Here is a 20,257-nt window from a genome sequence, read left to right as displayed (position 1 = left end):
GAAAAATATTGGTGTGGGACTATAAAACTAAAAAAACATTCTATCACTTCTCAAATATGCAGGTAATGAAATGAATTGTTCATTTTATGGATATTATCATGTTGATTTCTCTTTACCTACTGTTAAGGATATTTGAACTATTGATGAAAATAATATCATTTAAAACTCTAATTGGATTCAATAATTCACGTAAGAATGTGCTTATAGATGTCTGATGTATAAAAATAGACACTTTAATTATAGTAAAATAATAGATACTTTAATAAAAATATAGATACTTTTCACATATTATTTTACTAATGTAGAAAAATAGTAATAATTTCTACATTGAAAAGTGAGGACGACAATCTTTTTTAAATAAATTTTATTTACCCTAATTGCATTTTTACTAAAATAATAAATGATAAAATAATAATAATGGTTTAAATTATTAATTAAAATCTATATTAATACAATAAATGAGTGAATGAATATAATTAAAGAATTACAAAATAGCAAAAAAAAAAAAAGTAATTCAAAGGTTTATGATTATGGATAGAACAATAATAAATAATAAAAAATAAAAATGAATATAATTAAAGAATAGTAGTTATAAAATAAAATAAAAAAGTAATTCAAAGGTTTATGATATTTTGTAATAACTTTTCTTTTAAGTAGTTCAAAGGTTTATGATATTTTGTAATAACTTTTCTTTTAAGTAGTTCAAAGGTTTATGATATTTTGTAACTCTTTTTCTTTAATTATATTCATAATCATATATTTTGTTCTATCCATAATCTCTCTACATATAAATATGTAATATTGTGATATCATTATTGTCTACAAACAATTTTTTTGATAGTATGGTTCGATTTTGTATAAAAGTTTTTATTTCTTTTCATGCCTTTATATTGATTTTTGTGGAAGAATACAAACTCAAATAATTTTATTTAAATATTTAAAAACAAATTTATTGATTTAACTTTTGTTAATTTAATATTTTAACTCTCTTTCTAAATTTCATTTATTTCTTGATATGAATATGGTTTTTTATGGGAATTATGTGAAGATGATAGATTTATGTTGCATCATTTTTGTTTGAGAAGTCAATGAAATGGTTGTTCATGTAAGTATATATTTTTATATGTAATAATTGTATAAATCAATTATTTTTCTATTGATATATCTTTTTTGTTAGTTCGTTTTTTATCTTCCTTTCTCATTTTCTTTTATTTATTAATGTGTGGTTATTTTTCATGTAAATCAGAAAAAAATGATAAATTTAAACAATAAATGAAATGGATGTGTTGACAAACTGATAAACCAATGACATATATTACAAAATTTTATCTGATGGAACACACTGCGACATTTTCTTCAAAAAGATATTTCAAAAACCTTTTGACCTCCGTGATTTAGTTTTTTATTTATTACCTTAATTATTATTTCTTTAATGTTTTATTACTTATCATTTCCTTAATTTTTTATAACTTATATTTTTTATTATTCATATTCTAAACTAATAATTAAATATAAAATAATATACTTTTATGTAATTTAGAAAAAAATTGATTTTCCTTTCAATAATAATTAATTAATAAGTTCTTTGATGATATATCTATTAAATGATATTGATTTTCATGTTGTAACTCCTTTGATTTATAAAATTTTACATAAAATATTACAATATAAATTCATAATAATAATAATAATAATAATAATAATAATAATAATAATAATAATAATAATTAATATTATTACTATTATTATGATGAGTATATTACATGTTACTATATTTACTAAAATATTTTTATTTATTTAAAATAACATTTAAGATAAAAATTCCAATCAATCCCGTGCGGAGCACGGGTCGTCAATCTAGTAATACTAAATACGTGTAGTTTGTTGAGATAAATGTGAAAGCAACTCATTACTTGATCAATAAGTTGTTTAAATTTAAGAATAAGTATAAGTTGTTTTAAAGAATTAGGTTACTTAATCAATAAGGAATCTTTGATGGTATAAAAAAAGTTTAACCTGAAACTCAGTCCCCTAACCTTTTCTTAGGTAGCAAAGGTGATGGCCAAAAGAAGGAAACAACCTCAACAAACCCTAACCCTAACATCACTGCATCTCAGCGGTACTCTTCCGTTCGATTTGGTGGTTGAAATACTGTATAGACTCCCTGTCAAACACCTCCTTCAACTCCGCTGCGTCTGTAAATCATGGAATTCTATTATCTCTCGAGATTCCGACTTTGCCAAGAAGCATTTCCTCTTGTCAACCTCCAGCCACGACCGCCACCACCTCATCCTATCTTCATCTAAGTTCCTTCTTTCACATTCCTCAATTTCCTCTATATTCACCTCCACATTCACTACTGCTACTTCTACTGTCAAACAGTTCGGTTACGGTAAAAGAAGTATTCTTAACAAAATAGCAGATCGGAATAGCGCTTCCACATGTGACGGCATCCTATGTTTTAAGATACATGATACTTTGGCTCTGGTGTGTAACCCTTTCATTCGAAAATTCAAAAGATTGCCTCTTCTGAAATTTCCACACCAATTCCATACCTCATATACCTTAGTGTATGATCGTTTCACTAATAGTTATAAGATTATTGCTGTTACTAATAGTTATAAGATTATTGCTGTTAATACGAGTAGAATGAAATACGAAGTCAGCGTTCACACATTGGGTACTCGTTGTTGGAGAAGGATTTTGGACTTCCCAGGTCCTGACCTCATTCCTAATTCTGGATCAGGAACTTTTTTGAATGACTCCGTTAATTGGTTGACAAGTGGTACTACTGATTGGGCGTATTTAATTATTTCTCTTGATTTGGAGAAAGAGTCCTATCAAAAGCTTTCAGTGCCAGTCTTTGATGTGGATTTCCCAATTTCTATGATGAGTACCTTAGGGACATTGAGGGGTTGTTTGTCTCTCCTCTCTCCCAGGGACACGTTTTATGATGTTTTGATTATGAAGGAATACGGTGATGAAAATTCTTGGATTAAATTGTTCAGTGTTCCTCAAACGAATCCATGGGGTGATTGTCACTATACCAAGGTATTATATATTTCAGAAGATGACCAAGTGTTGATGGAGTTTTGAAAGGGTTGGACTGAGACGAAATATAGTTTGGTGGTTTATGATTCCATAAATAATACATTCAAGATTCCGAAATTTCAAAACAACATCCATGGTCATATGGTGGCACTAGAAATCTATGTTGAGAGCTTGATTTGTCCTTTCTAGATGTTGTGCTATGTGACCTGATTTAGAGTGCTCATCTTGTTATTTATTTTGTGCTTATTTTGATTACTAGTGACTTATTTGGTTACTCTTAGTTTATGTTATTTTTATTTGTTTGTTAGTTAGAGCTGTCGGTTTTGTCATTGCACATTACATTTTATAAATTTGTCTTACTATTTAATCTACTATTCTTAATTTTGTTTTGTGTATCATTAGTTGGTTTCTTTATTTCGCTGCAATGTTTGAATCACATTTTGTTTTCTATGCAATTCTTGGCCTTAAAGAAGCTTCACTCAATATCAAAACTTGTGTTCTGGTAGCAGTCTTAGTCTACTATGTGATATATATGTGACTAATAACTTCTGTTTAACCTTACCAGAACATTTCTCATTTGGATTGTTTGCATCTTTTTTATATATAAATATCAGTAATAGTAAAATAAAAAACAAACTAAAAACTAAAATGAGTGAAACATAAATTATAGCTGGAATATATTTTCCATCTCATAATATAAAGGAAAAGATCACAGCTGATATAATCTGGAAAAGATTCACGCACAACATAAGCGATGTTTATTTAACATACATCAACATCATAGATGTTTAGTTAACATACATTATAATATTAAGATGTTACAACTCCTTGAAAATGGTTTTGTAGATAAGAATAGCGCTTGCTTATCTTAACATGTGCAGTTGAATCAATCAGAGCTAGCTGCCACTCTTACCTTTTTGTGATGTCACCCTTCTTTAACACATTTCCATCTGGCTGTTATTGTTTGCACACAACACACGGCTGCATGAGCATGATCCTTGCATTTCTAGTTTCTACATTAAAAAATAACATGTGCAGCGATTGTATTTTATCATTCAGATTTTTCCGAGTTTGACTGTATTTGGAAAAAGGACAAGTGAAAAAAGAACATCAACAAGTTCAAAAGTATAATATAGTAAGAAAATGAAGGTTGTGGAATGTGTGAATTGGAAGTAACAATGCCATCGAAAAGCTCTGCTGATGCTTATACCGATTTTTCCAAAACAGTGCAGGTCTCCAAAGGCTTTGCCGACAAATGGTAGTTAAAGGGTCAAAGGCAGAATAGAGTAGACAGCCCACGTGTAACTGATATGGTTACTTGTTGTTTGGATTTGATTAGACATCATCACCACTTTAATGTTACTTAATTTGAAGAAATCGGGAGGACCACAAACATTGTATTTTAAGATATGGCACCCATGTTTTTGGGAAAAGGATCACCAAATCATTTCCATATACTTTAGAGGCCTTACATTTCTAGTTCCACCGGATAAAGTTTATATATCATAAAGTGAGTTTGCTGACAGGGCAATGTTGGAAATGGAATGAAAACTGAGTTCTAGCCCCGGGCCGGCTACTGACATATTGTGCTAAGAGCCGACCTGTGTAGCACTGACATTTCATATCGAATGCTATATTACACATATTGTTGTTTGCTTAAAGTATATGAATATATTCAATCACTTTTATTTCTTTAATTTCTTTTTTAGGGAAAATGGAAGTTGACAAGTCATTGCCATATCATCTTAAGCGATAGCGGTGCATGTTGCCAAAAATTTGCTTACATGTACAAGATATTCCGTAACTAATGTCATTGCGTGTTTTGACAGAAATAATCTCCATATTTAATATAGACTGAGTTTTAAACTTCAGGGAACAACTATGTCTGTTAGATCATAGAACCAAAAGTTTAAGAAGCAACTAGCTTTTTATATTTATAATGTAATGTTAAATATTTTTACATATTTGGAACCTCTGCAACTTCAAAAAAATAATTGATGAAGCAGTAGGGATAAACAATTTGACAATTTCTACTTTTCTCTCTGAGAACGATAGATAGCCTGTTGCAGATATCTTAAAGCTTTCCGGTAATTAAAAAAACCCATAAACCAGAAGTCAAAACCATCCACGGTAACTATTTCTATATACTTTTCCGAAGGTTTCTTCACATTTTGACTTTGGTTGACATGTTCTATCTTTTCATGTGGAATAGATACCTGAAATAGTATATACACATTAAGGCTAAGGCTGAAAACAGATAAAAGGAATTGCGAGCATTAACATAGAAATTACAAAAAAAAGTAAGAAAATTCACCTTATAATGAATTCTAATAAATTCTCCTTTTGGAGAAGTGATCTTGATGGATTTTTCACTGCAAAAAGCAACTTTGTGAGTGGATATGAAGAGGAGGCCTGCTATAGGACCTGATGTCGTTGATAAGTAGCACTGTGATGCTTTCAATAGCTTCTCTCCATCTTTAACACTAAAGAGTTGCATAAACACTTTCTCTACTCCTCCAACTTGAAGAATTCTCGCACCCAACCTCAATTTCCCTTTTACAGTATCTGTCATCTTAGTTAGAACTGAATTTAATTTACCTGAAAAATATAAAAATTACCATGATCAATAAAATTAAATATGATATAAGTATTTGATTGATGAAATACATATTTGGTAATGTAGATGTGTCCTACCCTTCTTTGACTTTGTGATAGACTTGCAATATTTGCCAGATGAATCAGGCAAGTATCTCTTTGAGGACTTCCCAGCTGGATAAGTTGAGCTGATAGAGATTCCATTAAGTAGGTCATGAAGAAATGAGGTATTCATTTTAGTGTTCTTGCCTTTGAGGATTTTGTTTCTAGCTTGTAAAAAATATTGAAGAGGTCTAGGAATTTGGTTGATGAATGATTGTATTGTAAATGAGTATATATATGGTTAAAAGGAAACAAGGTGAGTGTTGAGCTTTTGGAGGATGAGTCAGCTAGGGATCATCATGAAGACTAAAGGAAAAAAAGCAATTCAAAAAGATTGCATGTCTAGTTGTCTACAGGAAAAAAATAATAATAGTTTTATTTGATTGGAGTATTAGACAATACCATGTGGATATGATAAAACATAGTTTTGATAAAACAAATGGTAATAAAAGGGAGTGATTAAAGCTTTCTGAGCTGGAATTAAGCCTTTCTGATGCTATACATTCATGTACAAGGGAAAAAGAATTTGAATATTTAGGTGAAAAGAAAATAGCCAAATCACTGCCACATCATCCCAATGCCCCCTCATTGATAATTAAACATTTACTTAATAATTTGATTGAGCCTAATAACATTTTCAGCAATTGGGCAGTAATGCTTATAAAAGAATTGCACATGCATCATCAAAGCTAGTTATTTGGGATAGCTTCCATTGTTAACTTTGTGAGGTCATCCTTCTTTAACTTCTCTTTTGATAAGGTCACATGCATTTCCATTTGGCTATCAGTGCTTACAAACAACACACTGCTCAACTTAGTATTCACTTTTCACTGCAATGAAAATTTCACATGAGATTTCAAGATTTTATTGAAGTACAAAATTGACTCTAACTAAACGCAAGTAAAGGCCAAAATAGAATAGAGTAGACAGCACACATGAGACTGATATCTTTAGATTTGATTAGACATCATAACACTTTAATGTTACTTAATTTGAAGAAAATGGGAGGACCACAAGCACTGTATTTTAAGATATGGCACCCATGTTTTTGGAAAAGTATATCAGAAAATTTCCACATGAAACAACTTTTTAGAGGCCATGCATTTCAGAAAGTGAGCTTGGTGACAGGGTATGTTGGAAATGGATAGGAAATTGAAATCTGGCATTAGTACCATGTATTTCAAAAGGCAACTAAACACACCATGATGTCAAGATTTTGGTCGAGTCATCCCACAAAAGGGCTTAGATTCACTTCCTAATCTCAAACCCTTTAATTAGTACATTCCTTAGAATACAAGGGATTGATCAAACCAAGTTAGCGAAACACATACCTTATTAATCAATCAGTATGCAGATCTTAAGTCAATACACCTCATCTAAAAGCCTAAAAAGACTCGAGTGGTTGAAAAAACTACGCATAAGTAATACGAAGGTTCCAATAGGATCTTATGGCTGGTAAATAGTTAAACAAATCAAACATAGTAGAGTAGATTAACACAAATAACATAGTATGACACTTATCATCTACTCTTAACTTTATCAATGATATTCTAAGCCACTTATCATCTACTCTTAACTTTATTACCTATCTGAAATGAAAACCTTTTTTAATAGCTCCTTTACAACAGATGCTGTGATCTAATATCATCCATTACAAGATGAAATCCCTCATTTGAGTAAATAACTAAAAAATAAGAAAAATAATTTCATTAATAATTTAAATAGGTAATGAAATCAGTAGCATTGCAGTTATATTATAATAAGTTATATAGAGTGAAAATGAAATTAGTTATAAGTCAGTCACACATCTTCTTAACTGTAAAAGAAATTAGACAAATATAATATCACAGTTAAACAGTGTAGTTCTCCAAAGAGTTGGCCGATAACATGTCATATGCATACCATGGAATCTTGCTCCTCAAGATATATAACCCTTTCTCTCACCCTCTAAAAAATAAACCCTTTTAAATTTTTTTACAAAAAAACTAATATCTTTCTTCTTTACCATCTTTTTCTTAAGCAACCAAACAATCCATGATATCAAAATATTATCTTGAATAAAGTCCTTCAATTTCCCATGTCAGTGTCTTTAATACATCACCAACATCATGGTTGAGTCATCCCACTAAAGGCTCAAGATTCCCTTCCTACTTTTCAATCCTTTAAATACTACCTCCTTACAATACAAAGGGACTGATCTAAACAAGTGGCCATAGCTTCCTTAACATTCTACCAACAAAATACAAACCTTATTCATCATTCAATATGCAGACTGTGAATAGGAATTAGTTTAAATGTAATTATTTAGTGTAATTACCGATATAGCCCTGTAACCTTTATATATACGAGAAATAATAATGAGAAAAGTATCAAGCAAAGAATTATTGACATGGTATCAATAGGTTTTCGATCAAACCTGTGAGTTTTAGGTTAATCTTGGCTTTATTCAGCGACACCCCACTGGGTCGCTCTTGAAATCGTCTCGGTAGATCTCGTTTCTCGGTAATTGAAATCATCTCGGTTCTCGGTAATCTCTTCCAAGATTGCGATTCTAATCTCGGGTGCTTACAAATCGTGTTTGCTTTGATCGTGTTATCGTATCGGTGTCGGCAAGTATTCTGAATTAGGGTTTTGACTCGGTGTCGGCAAGTATTCTGAATTAGGGTTTTGACTTGGTGTCGGCGAGTGATAGAACAGAGGAAAGGTAGAATATAATGGAGAAAATTAATTTATTAATGATTATGAAAACAGAAAAGAAATCCAGAGCAAATGCTCCTCAGTTAGAGAAAACAATTCTCTCACTGTCTAAATCCTAATAAGGAAAACAGAAAATAATAATAAGATACCTAGCTACTGCCCCATACACCTATTTATATGGGAAATCTAAACTAACTCCTATTTATATGGGAAATCTAAACTTACTCCTATTTATATGAGAAATCTAAACTAACTCCTATTTATATGGGAATACTAATTAACTGGGCCTTTCTTATTCTTTCTCACATATACTCTCCATTGTTTAGGCCCCAAATTATCTTTGTTAACTAACACATCCCCATCATCACTTGTGGGGTCCGATCCATTCCTATCATCACCCCCACCTACAACATTAGCCTTGTCCTCAAGGCGCAGATCAGGGAATTGACTCTTCAACAACAGTTCCTCTTCCCAGGTAGCATTTCCAACATCCATCCCTTCCCATTGAATCAACCATTCTCTCTTGTGCTGTCCACCATCAAACTTATCCCTCCATGACAAAACCTTGGCCGGAGTAATATCCCCTTTTTCTGACTCTAAACTGATAGGTAGCTGAGTAGTAGTAGTATAGTTTCCCACCGCTTTCTTCAATTGCGACACGTGAAATGTAGGATGTATTTTAGATGTTGGTGGTAACTTTAACTTATAAGCAACCTGCCCTATCTTCTTCATGATTTGATAAGGTCCGAAAAATCTAGGGGCTAGTTTTTGATGGATTCTTTGCACGACCGAGTGTTGTCGATGAGGTCGTAATTTGAGGAAAACCCAATCACCAACCTCAAATTGCACTTCCTTGCGCCTCTTGTCAGCTTGGTATTTCATGTACTCCTGGGCTTTGAGTAAATTAGTTTTCAATTGACGCAGCGCCTCATCTCTGTCCCTTAACTCCTGTGCTACAGCTTCTACTCTGGTTTCGCCCTCCAAAAAATGCACCAACACTGGAGGCTTTCTGCCATATACTACCTCGAAAGGGGAGAACCCCGTAGACACATGAAATGTTGTATTATACCACAGTTCTGCCCACGGAATCCAGTGTGCCCATGTCTTAGGTTGATCTGCAATAAAACAACGTAGATAGGCCTCTAAACAACGATTAATCACTTCTGTTTGGCCATCCGTTTGGGGGTGGTATGCCGAGGACATTTTAAGCACCGTGCCTACTAACTTGAACAACTCTTTCCAAAAAATACTCACAAATAAGGGGTCACGATCACTAAGAATAGACTCCGGAATTCCATGTAATCTAACCACTTCCTTCACAAAAATAGCAGCTATTGAACGAGCCGTAAATGGATGTTTAAGAGGAATGAAATGGCTGTACTTGGAGAGACGATCCACAACAACCAATATAGCTTCAAATCCATTACTTTTAGGCAAACAAGTAATGAAATCCATAGATATCTCACTCCATACCAAAACCGGAATAGGAAGAGGTTGTAGTAATCCATTAGGAGTAGTTGCTGTATATTTTTGGCGTTGACAAGTATCACAAGCTTTCACAAAATCTTGCACCCGCCGCATCATCCCTTGCCAATATAAAGTTCCCGCCATTCTCCTATAAGTGCGTAGGTAGCCGGAGTGACCCCCACTCGGAGACGAATGAAAATCTTTTAGTAACTCCTCAATAAGTGGTGAGTTAGCAGGTATAACTAACCTATTTTTGTAGAATAATATGCCGCCTTTTAAAGCAAAACCAGGTTTAGCATTAGGATCCTTTTGAATAGCCTCCACAATATTTTTAAGCAAAGGATCATTTGATACTTCTTGCTGTAGCTGGCTGCTCTGCTGCCAAATAGGATAGGATTTAATAGCTTGCAACTCCGCATCCTCATGCTGTCTAGATAAAGCATCAGCCACTTTATTTTCCACTCCCACCTTGTACACCACTTCAAAGTCAAAACCCAACAACTTAGCCATCCATTCTTGCTGATTTGCTGTGGTAATACGTTGTTGCAACAAGTGTTTTAGGCTCTTTTGATCAGAATAAACCACAAACCTCCTTCCTAACAAATAATGTCTCCAGTGTTGAATAGCTAACACTAAAGCCATCAACTCCTTATCATAGGCAGATTTGGATAACCTAGATGATTCAAAAGCCTTGCTAAAATATGCTATGGGATGCTTTGATTGCAACAACACTGCACCAACTCCTTTTCCTGAGGCATCACATTCGATTTCAAATGGAACCTTGAAATTAGGTAGGGCTAAAACTGGGGCAGTTGTAACAGCTACTTTTAATTTCTCAAAAGCTTCAGCAGCTGCTGCATTCCAGCTAAAACCATCCTTCTTTGTCAATTCTGTCAAGGGTTTAGCGATTCTTCCATAGTTGGCTATAAACTTTCTGTAATAACCGGTTAACCCAAAAAACCTCGCACTCCTTTGACATTCTTAGGAATCGGCCATTGTAACACACTGCTAACCTTGGCAGGATCAACAGCAACCCCTGCTTTAGAAATGACATGGCCCAAATATTCTACTTGGTGCTGACCGAAGGTACATTTCTTCTGGTTTGCCACAAACTGATGTTGTTTCAGAATATTAAGAACCACCTCCAAGTGCTGCAAATGTTCAGCCCAACTACTACTGTATACTAGGATATCATCGGAAAAAACCAGGACAAACTTCCTTAGAAAGGGCTTGAAAATTGCATTCATTACCGATTGAAAGGTTGCAGGAGCATTGGTGAGGCCAAACGGCATAACCAAAAACTCATAGTGACCCTCATGGGTCCGAAAAGCCGTTTTATGAATATCCTCTTCCTTCATACGAATTTGGTGATAACCAGATTTAAGATTGAGCTTAGAGAAGTAACTACAACCATGTAACTCATCTAACAATTCATCTACAACAGGAATAGGGTACTTGTCCTGAATTGTTACCTTGTTGAGTGCACGATAATCTACACACATCCGCCAAGATTGATCCTTCTTCTTGACCAAAATGACGGGACTAGAGAAAGCGCTGGTGCTGTTTCTCACCACCCCTTGTTGGAGTAGGCTCTGAATCTGTTTTTCAATTTCATCCTTGTGTAAATGAGGATATCTATAAGGCCGCACACTTACCGGACCAACACCCTGTAAAAGGTCAATTGAATGGCAAGTGTTTCTTGGCGGAGGAAGACCTTGAATTTCTTTAAACACAATAACAAAACGATCCAACAATCCTCTCAACTCCTTAGTTTGATGATCAGAGACTCGCGACACCGGTGATCCTAGCACCTCCATCAAGGTAGGCCATTCACAGCCTGCTATCATTCGAGAAGGAGTGATAATGCTTTAGAATGCAGCCATCTTATCATCTACAGCCTGACCAAGTAATTTCACCATACTGCCCTTATGGTTGAACACCATAGACATTTCTTTCCAATCCATGGTCACCTTTCCCAAAGTTTCCAGCCACACAACTCCCAAAATCAAATCCACACCTCCTAACTCCAGCACATAAGCATCAAAACAAATCTGCACCGCTCCCACGTTCAACTGAATTCCATTGCATCTACCCCTAGTTAAGACACGATGACCATCTCCTAACTTAACACCCAAGGGATTAGAAGGCACCATAGGCAATCCGAGGGTTTCTACCACCTTAGGGGATATGAAATTATGCGTGGCTCCACTGTCAATAAGAACCAGAATAGATGCACCTTGTAAACATCCCTCCAATTTCATCGTCCGGGCTTGGTTTGGATTAGTGGATACACCAAACAGTCCCATGGTTTTACATTCTAATTCCTCTTGTGTGAGCTCTTCTTCTGAGTCAGCCTCTAACACGACAATCTCTCCTTCATCGTTCACAATTTCATCATCTCCCAAGATAATCAATCGTAACTGTTTTGTTGCACATTGATGGAGAGGATCCCATCTTTCGTTGCAACGAAAACAAAGTCCTTTTGCACGTCGTTCATTAACTTCTGCACTTGGTAGATGGCGAACACCACGAGAATTACGGCGCAAATTGTCCCCTAAATTTGGGCGAGAAGATGCTGTAGAACTAGTAGGTCGTGTTGACCCGGTTTGAGATCCAGAACCCGAACCAACACGCATTTTTCCCAAATAGTTATTATTCTGGGTCTGAATTGCAGAACCTTTTCCTTCCCCTTCGCGAAAAGCCCAATTAGGTTTTTGAGATTTTGTCCAAGAGCCATGACCCGGTTTGTAACGTGAACCAGATCCATGACCTGAATTTTCAGCAAATTCACGTTCCACATCACGTGCCAATTGCATCGCTACATACCGGTTGTGCGGCTTGAATGTTCTTACTCGAGAACGGATATCGTGACGTAAACCACCAATAAAATAGCCCAGAAATTGTTGTTCTGGTAACCTTCCACACCGAGAGGAACACAATTCAAATTCGGCTATGTAATCCTCCACCGTCTCAGATTGCTTCAAATCCTTGAGTTCTTCGAACGGGTTCTCCAAACGACCTCCTCCAAATCTCGCCATCATTGCTTCACATAGGTTCTCCCATGACAATTCCTCTGTTGAATCATGCCATAGGTTAAACCAATGGATAGTAGGGCCTTCCATGCTCAACTTTGTCAACTGAATACGAACATCCCGAGAGATTCGTTGTACTTCAAAGTATGTCTCAGCACGAGTGATCCATGCCACCGGATCGTCGCCGGTAAAAGCTGGCAGCTCCACCTTCTTTGCGGACAAACGAAACTCATCCAACGGTGAGGTAACCGTTTCACCGCTTGTTTGAGGTGATCCACGATTCCCTATCGCCCGCTGAATTTCCGCAGCAAGGAAAGTACGCAATTCCTCAATACTGGTTTCCACACGTCCCAAGCGTTCCTCAACTGCAGTAATTCTCTCTGCCATTCTGGTTTGCATGAACACAGCAGGTCGGACCAATTGATAGAACAGAGGAAAGGTAGAATATAATGGAGAAAATTAATTTATTAATGATTATGAAAACAGAAAAGAAATCCAGAGCAAATGCTCCTCAGTTAGAGAAAACAATTCTCTCACTGCCTAAATCCTAATAAGGAAAACAGAAAATAATAATAAGATACCTAGCTACTGCCCCATACACCTATTTATATGGGAAATCTAAACTAACTCCTATTTATATGGGAAATCTAAACTTACTCCTATTTATATGAGAAATCTAAACTAACTCCTATTTATATGGGAATACTAATTAACTGGGCCTTTCTTATTCTTTCTCACATATACTCTCCATTGTTTAGGCCCCAAATTATCTTTGTTAACTAACACATCCCCATCATCACTTGTGGGGTCCGATCCATTCCTATCAGCGAGTATCCTGAATTGGGGTGTTGATTTGGTGTCGGCAAGTATTTTCTTCAGTGTTCCGTTGGTGTTTCTTGTTTCACGTTAACAAAATTGTTACGTTAACAAAATTGTTACGTTAACAAAATTGTTCTTATGTCATCTCTGATATTATGGCTTCCGAAGAAGAGATAGATCATATTTGTGTTCGTTTTAACGGAAAGAATTATCTTGTTTGGGAATTTCAGTTTCGGATGTATGTCAAAGGGAAAGGATTATGGAGTCACTTGGACGATGTCTCTTTGGCACCGTTAGAGACAACTGACTTAGATGCATGGGAAATAGAAGATGCTCAGATTATCACTTGGATTCTCGGTACTATTGATCCTTACATGATTAATAATTTGCGATCTTTTTCCACTGCCCAAGAAATGTGGAACTACTTGAAGCGTATCTATAACCTAGACAACGCGGCCAAACGTTTTCAATTGGAGCTAGACATTGCCAATTACAAACAAGGCAATCTGTCCGTTCAAGAATATTATTCTGGTTTTTTGAATTTGTGGACAGAACACTCTGCGATTATACATGTTGATGTTCCCAAGAGTTCTCTCGCGGATGCCCAAGAGGTCTACAATACTAGTAGGCGAGATCAATTTCTCATGAAGCTTCGTGCAGAATTTGAGGTTGTCAGAGGTGCTCTGCTGAATAGGAATCCTGTTCCTTCTTTAGATACATGTGTTGGTGAACTTCTCAGAGAGGAACAACGTCTTGCTACTCAAGGATCCATGTCTCACGATGTTGTCATTTCTGAGTCTGCTATGTTTGCATATGCTCCTCAGAGTAGAGGTAAAGGTCGTGATATTCGACATGTCCAATGTTTCTCTTGCAAACAATTTGGACATTTTGCTCAGAGTTGCAGTAAGAAGTTTTGTAATTATTGCAAGCAGCGGGGCCATATTATCTCTGATTGTCCCACCCGTCCTCCACGATCAGCACAACGTTCGGTGCAAGCATTTCCTGCTAGTACAAGCTCTGCAGTTGGTCCTTCCATCATCAATCCATCTAATGGTGGTGCTCTCCAACCTGAAATAATCCAACAGATGGTACTTTCCGCTCTTTCAACCTTGGGAGTTCAGGGTAAGTCTTCGAATGTTTCCTGCCCGTGGTTTCTTGATTCTAGTGCATCCAATCACATGACAGCCTCTTCTGAATACTTGCACAATTTACATTCTTACCATGGTAATCAGAAAATTCAAATTGCGGATGGTAATGCTCTCTCTATCACGAATGTTGGTGACCTCAACTCTAATTTTCAGGATGTGTTTGTAGCACCTGGACTTGCTTCCAATTTATTATCTGTTGGTCAATTGGTTGATAATAATTGTAATGTAAATTTTTCTCGTGATGGTTGCCTTGTGCAGGAACAGGTGTCGGGGAAGGTGGTTGCGAAGGGGCCTAAAGTGGAAAGACTGTTTCCACTTCAGTTTATTTCTAGTCATTTATCTCTTGTTTGTAATAATGTCTTGAATTCTTATGAGGATTGGCATAGAAAATTGGGTCATTCTAACTCTGCTGTTTTATCTCATTTATTTAAAAATGGTTTATAGGGAAATAAAAATGTTGTTTCTAATGCCTCTCTTTCATGTTCTGTTTGCAAATTAGCTAAAAGTAAAACAATTCCTTTTCCGTCAGGTGCTTATCGGGCTTCCTCTTGTTTTGAAATGATTCATAGTGATGTATGGGGTATGTCTCCTGTAGTTTCTCATGCTCGCTATAAATATTTTGTCACATTTATTGATGATTATAGTCGTTTTACTTGGATATATTTTCTTCGGTCTAAATCTGAAGTGTTTTCTATGTTTAAGAAATTTATGACATATGTTGAAACTCAATTTCATGAAAATGTTAAAATTTTTCGCTCTGATTCTGGTGGTGAGTACATGTCTCGTGAGTTTCAAGAATTTCTTCAACAAAAAGGCATTTTGTCTCAACGATCTTGTCCCAATACCCCCCAACAAAATGGGATGGCAGAACGCAAGAATCGTCATTTGCTTGATGTGACCCGCACTTTACTTCTTCAAGCTTCTGTACCACCCCGATTTTGGGTGGAGGCTCTTTCCACAGCTGTCTTCTTGATCAATCGTCTTACTTCTACGGTTATTGATCTCGATTCTCCTTTTTTTCGTCTTTTAAAAATTCAGCCTAATTATAATGATTTACATACTTTTGGATGTGTTTTTTTTGTTCACTTACTTCCATTTGAAAGACATAAGCTTGGAGCGCAATCTGTTCAATGTGCGTTTATGGGGTATAGTCACTCTCATAAGGGATTTGTGTGTTATGATGTCACTAACCATGGTTTTCGCATTTCTAGGAATGTGACATTTTTTGATAATCAGTTTATGTTTCCATGTGTTTCTCCTGTCATGAATGATATTGTTACTCTTCCTAAGTTTTCTATTATGCCTCAATCTATAGAACGCTATAAACCAGGTCATGTATATGTCAGAAAACACAAACAGCAGGTTCCCACACCCCTTCCCGACGCTGAACCGCCACCTGATCCTGTAACGGTTGAACCACGACGTTCTGGTCGAATATCTCGAGCACCAGATAGATATTCACCAGACAGGTATGATTCCTCACATACTTCTCTGACTGCCACACTCTCTAGCATATCTATTCCTACTTGCTATTCACAGGCTGTTAAAGATGTACGTTGGATAAAAGCAATGAATGAGGAACTTCAAGCTCTTCAACAGAATTTCACATGGGATATTGTCTCTGTGAAATTGAATTCTGATGGGTCCCTCAACCGTTTCAAGGCTCGCTTGGTTGCCTTAGGAAACAAGCAGGAATATGGAATTGATTATGATGAGACATTTGCACCGGTTGCCAAAATGACATCTGTTCGTACGGTACTCTCTATAGCTGCTTCTAACGGGTGGGCTCTTCATCAATTAGATGTGAAAAATGCTTTTCTTCATGGTGACCTGGCGGAAGATATTTATATGACTCCTCCTCAAGGTTTATTTCCGTCATCTAAGGGTGTGTGCAAGCTCAAACGCTCCTTATATGGTTTGAAACAAGCGCCTAGAGCATGGTATGAAAAATTTCGCTCCACTCTACTTGGGTTTTCCTTTACTCAGAGTCAGTACGATCCTTCTCTATTTATTCATAAAACATCTACTGGAATTGTCCTACTTCTTCTGTATGTTGATGATATGATTATTACTGGTTCTGATCATGCTTCCATTCAAAGCCTTAAACAGCAGTTACAAGTTGCGTTTCATATGAAAGATCTTGGTAATTTGCATTATTTTCTTGGTCTTGAGGTTCATTCTACATCCAAGGGCATATTCCTCCATCAACACAAGTATGCCACAGATTTAATTTCTATGGCTGGTCTGCAATCGGCTAATCCAGTGGATACTCCTCTTGAGGTTAATGTTAAATATCATCGTGATGATGGTGATCGGTTGCATGATCCCTTATTGTATCGTCAACTCGTGGGTAGCCTTAATTACTTGACTATTACTCGCCCTGACATATCATTTGCTGTTCAACAAGTAAGTCAATTCATGCACTCTCCTCGCCACTTTCACTTGGCAGCAGTTCGTCGTATAATTCGTTACTTGAAGGGAAGCTCTCATCGTGGTTTATTCTTTCCTACTGGAGTTCCTCCTAAATTGAGTGCTTATAGTGATGTCGATTGGGCAGGGTGTCCTGATACTCGACGATCTGTTACTGGTTGGTGCATGTTTCTTGGCTCTTCATTGATCTCATGGAAAAGTAAGAAACAAGCGAGATTCTCTAAATCTTCTACTGAATCTGAGTATCGTGCCATGTCTGCTGCTTGTTCTGAAATAATTTGGCTTCGTGGTCTTTTGGCTGAACTTGGATTTCCTCAAATAGAGCCAACTTCACTTTATGCTGACAATACAAGTGCCAACCAAATTGTTGCGAATCCTGTTTTTCATGAACGCACCAAACATATTGAAGTTGATTGTCACTCAATCCGTGACGCTTATGATGATAGAATAATATCACTTCCTCATGTCAGTACTCAGTTGCAGATTGCAGATCTTCTTACCAAGGTTGTTCTGCGTCCACGTCATCAGTTTCTTGTTAGCAAATTGATGCTCATTGACAAGCAGCATCAATTTGATGGGGGATGTGAATAGGAATTAGTTTAAATGTAATTATTTAGTGTAATTACCGATATAGCCCTGTAACCTTTATATATACGAGAAATAATAATGAGAAAAGTATCAAGCCAAGAATTATTGACACAGACATCACTTCTTCACGAGCTAGTTGTTCCAATCATACATGACCAGTTTCAAAAGTCGGATAACAGATACTTACTTGATTCTGCCTCTCATCCATGTCAATATCCATCTAAACATCAAAGCAAATGTAAGACTTTCTTTCCCTTTAAAGACAGACGAATCACGATTATCTATTCTAATTTCATTAAGTATTGACGATTTTACTAATATAGAGTGCTTCAATGTTTCAGGTAGAGCAAGTTCTAACCAAAAAAAGCGCAGCAGGAAGGCTGATAGAAATTCTGAAACTTCAGCGAGACATGGGACAAACATATCTGAAACTATTAAAAGGAAGTTGAGCTTAGGAGCAAGAATTCTTCAAGTGGGTGGAGTGGAGAAAATGTTCATGAAATATTTTAGTGTGATCAAGGGGGAGAGGCTGTTGAAAGTTTGCCATTGTTATCTGTCTACCACATCTGGCCCTCTAGCTGGTCTCCTCTTCATCTCCACTGAAAAGGTTGCCTTTTGCAGTGACAGATCAATAAAAGTCTTTAACCAGAAAGGTCAAATGTGTAGGATTCACTATAAGGTAATTCATGAACTAATATACCGTACAGAAACAAAACTCTTCATATATCTCAATTTCCCTAATCCGTGATTTGTTATGTTCAGGTTGCCATTCCAGCGAAGAAGATAAAGTGTGTGAATCAAAGTCAAAATGTTGAGAAACCAACACAGAAGTACATAAATATAGTTACAGTGGATAATTTCGATTTCTGGTTTATGGGTGTCTTCAAATATCAGAAAACTATAAAATATCTGGAGCAAGCAATTTCACAAGTTTAGACGAATCTCCCTTCGCTAGTCCACCATATGTGCATAATATAACTAGTTCGATGCTCGAAGAAAGCTTCATGTTGCGATTACAAACATTAAGATTTAAGATATAAAACTTTGAAAAAATGATAACCAACAAGACAAGCTATGGAAAAGAGATATTAGGCTGTGTTTGAAAACGGGGGACTTTGTGGATTGTATTGATCATTCAGAAGCAGAAAACATATTGCGGAATTCTGGCTTTGGGCTTTTCCCCAAAAATTGAATAGTGAACACATATGCGCATGGTTCATTCATATCTGCTCAGATGCAGATATGGTTGTCAATATAGTGTTGGTAAAATTATGACAAGAGATCGAAGGATGGTAGCAAACAAGATCAAAGGACAGTAGATAGAAAGATTAAGCAAAACTATTAGAAGTTAAATTTCAAGCACAATTACTTAACATGTTAATTACGTGCATTTTTTCAGGAACTTTCGAAATGTATTTAAACCATAAAAATTCTTTAATAAAAACTTGTCTATAGTTATGCAAACATGAATCTAATTTTAGTCAGTTAGTTTAAACAATTTGCATGAGTAAAGAGATTGGATATTTTAATCTGTTGGAGCATTAGGATAGGATCCTGCAACAGATGAAACAGATACAAATTTTCCACCTTTTACTCTTCAGAATAACATACCTAACCTAACTAATTACTTTGAAACAGAACTGGATCAAAATAGGACAACATCAATGGTCATCTCTATGTGTAGGGAGTTGTACACCAACTTTCTATTTTTCTATGATTATTTGTCTCTTGAAGTTAATCAAAAGAAAATGATATTAATAATTAATCAAAAGAAGATACAAAAAAGAAACAAGAGAGGGACGCTCACAATGGTGGTGACAGAATGGTCATATAAGGGCTTCACATTGATCACTGACTCTTGTCAACTGTCACAACATTGGGATCATCTAGATGCAATAGATGTTTCTGAATAAACGTAGAAGGAAGCAATGCAAAAAAAAACTGGATTATAATGCAATTCAAGCATGGAAGAAAATGAAAACCTAATTCGAGTTTAAATTGCGGTTGGGATAGAGGATGTGGACCATGCGATTGCGGTCATTGTGGTTGTTGCGATAAGTATTGAGGTCATTGCAGTGTGAATTTTGATTAACAAGAGTTTTAAATCCAATGTTGAAAAACATTTAATGTTCATTTTTTTCATCACCTCACAAGTAAATTGAGTTTTGGGGCTACAAAATTTAGTTTTTATGAAAATACTTTAAGAAACAAGGACGAAATTGTCTGATGGAGTTCATAATGCGGCACGACCTGTGATTTTTAAATCACAATGCAATTGCACTCTGATGCAGCTGCGGAGGCTACCGCATCAGCAAAGTTGCAGCCACA

General features: G+C 35.8%; 2 protein-coding genes and 1 pseudogene across 2 annotated transcripts; 2 read left to right on the top strand and 1 right to left on the bottom strand.

The window, feature by feature from the left end:
* The first annotated feature begins 2,053 nt into the window (after nucleotides 1–2,053).
* On the top strand, nucleotides 2,054–3,360 carry LOC131645893 (F-box/kelch-repeat protein At3g23880-like; annotated as a pseudogene).
* Nucleotides 3,361–5,051: 1,691 nt separating this feature from the next.
* Nucleotides 5,052–5,969, bottom strand: LOC131645892 (GEM-like protein 4). The gene is made up of 3 exons (XM_058916089.1): nucleotides 5,746–5,969; nucleotides 5,366–5,649; nucleotides 5,052–5,267 (listed from the first exon to the last, which is right to left on the bottom strand). The coding sequence occupies exons 1-3, from the start codon at nucleotides 5,879–5,881 to the stop codon at nucleotides 5,082–5,084; spliced, it is 606 nt and encodes a 201-aa protein (XP_058772072.1). The 5' UTR covers nucleotides 5,882–5,969; the 3' UTR covers nucleotides 5,052–5,081.
* An 11,484-nt stretch (nucleotides 5,970–17,453) lies between these two features.
* On the top strand, nucleotides 17,454–19,348 carry LOC131648573 (GEM-like protein 7). The gene is made up of 4 exons (XM_058918322.1): nucleotides 17,454–17,498; nucleotides 18,044–18,167; nucleotides 18,271–18,608; nucleotides 18,692–19,348. The coding sequence occupies exons 1-4, from the start codon at nucleotides 17,454–17,456 to the stop codon at nucleotides 18,863–18,865; spliced, it is 681 nt and encodes a 226-aa protein (XP_058774305.1). The 3' UTR covers nucleotides 18,866–19,348.
* The last annotated feature ends 909 nt before the right edge of the window (nucleotides 19,349–20,257 follow it).

Source organism: Vicia villosa, linkage group LG2 (assembly GCF_029867415.1).
Source record: "Vicia villosa cultivar HV-30 ecotype Madison, WI linkage group LG2, Vvil1.0, whole genome shotgun sequence".
Lineage (NCBI taxonomy): Eukaryota > Viridiplantae > Streptophyta > Magnoliopsida > Fabales > Fabaceae > Vicia > Vicia villosa.
This window is presented reverse-complemented; position numbering and strand designations above follow the sequence as displayed.

Bases quoted from the DNA above. Each gene is read 5' to 3' on its own strand.
- LOC131648573 (XM_058918322.1), top strand. From the start codon at position 17,454: ATGTCGATTGGGCAGGGTGTCCTGATACTCGACGATCTGTTACTG. The intron at 18,168-18,270 runs GTAAGACTTTCT...TCAATGTTTCAG, and splicing joins ATCTAAACATCAAAGCAAAT to GTAGAGCAAGTTCTAACCAA. The intron at 18,609-18,691 runs GTAATTCATGAA...TGTTATGTTCAG, and splicing joins TGTGTAGGATTCACTATAAG to GTTGCCATTCCAGCGAAGAA.
- LOC131645892 (XM_058916089.1), bottom strand. From the start codon at position 5,881: ATGAATACCTCATTTCTTCATGACCTACTTAATGGAATCTCTATCAGC. The intron at 5,650-5,745 runs GTAGGACACATC...TATATTTTTCAG, and splicing joins TATCACAAAGTCAAAGAAGG to GTAAATTAAATTCAGTTCTA. The intron at 5,268-5,365 runs GTGAATTTTCTT...ATACTATTTCAG, and splicing joins TTATTAGAATTCATTATAAG to GTATCTATTCCACATGAAAA.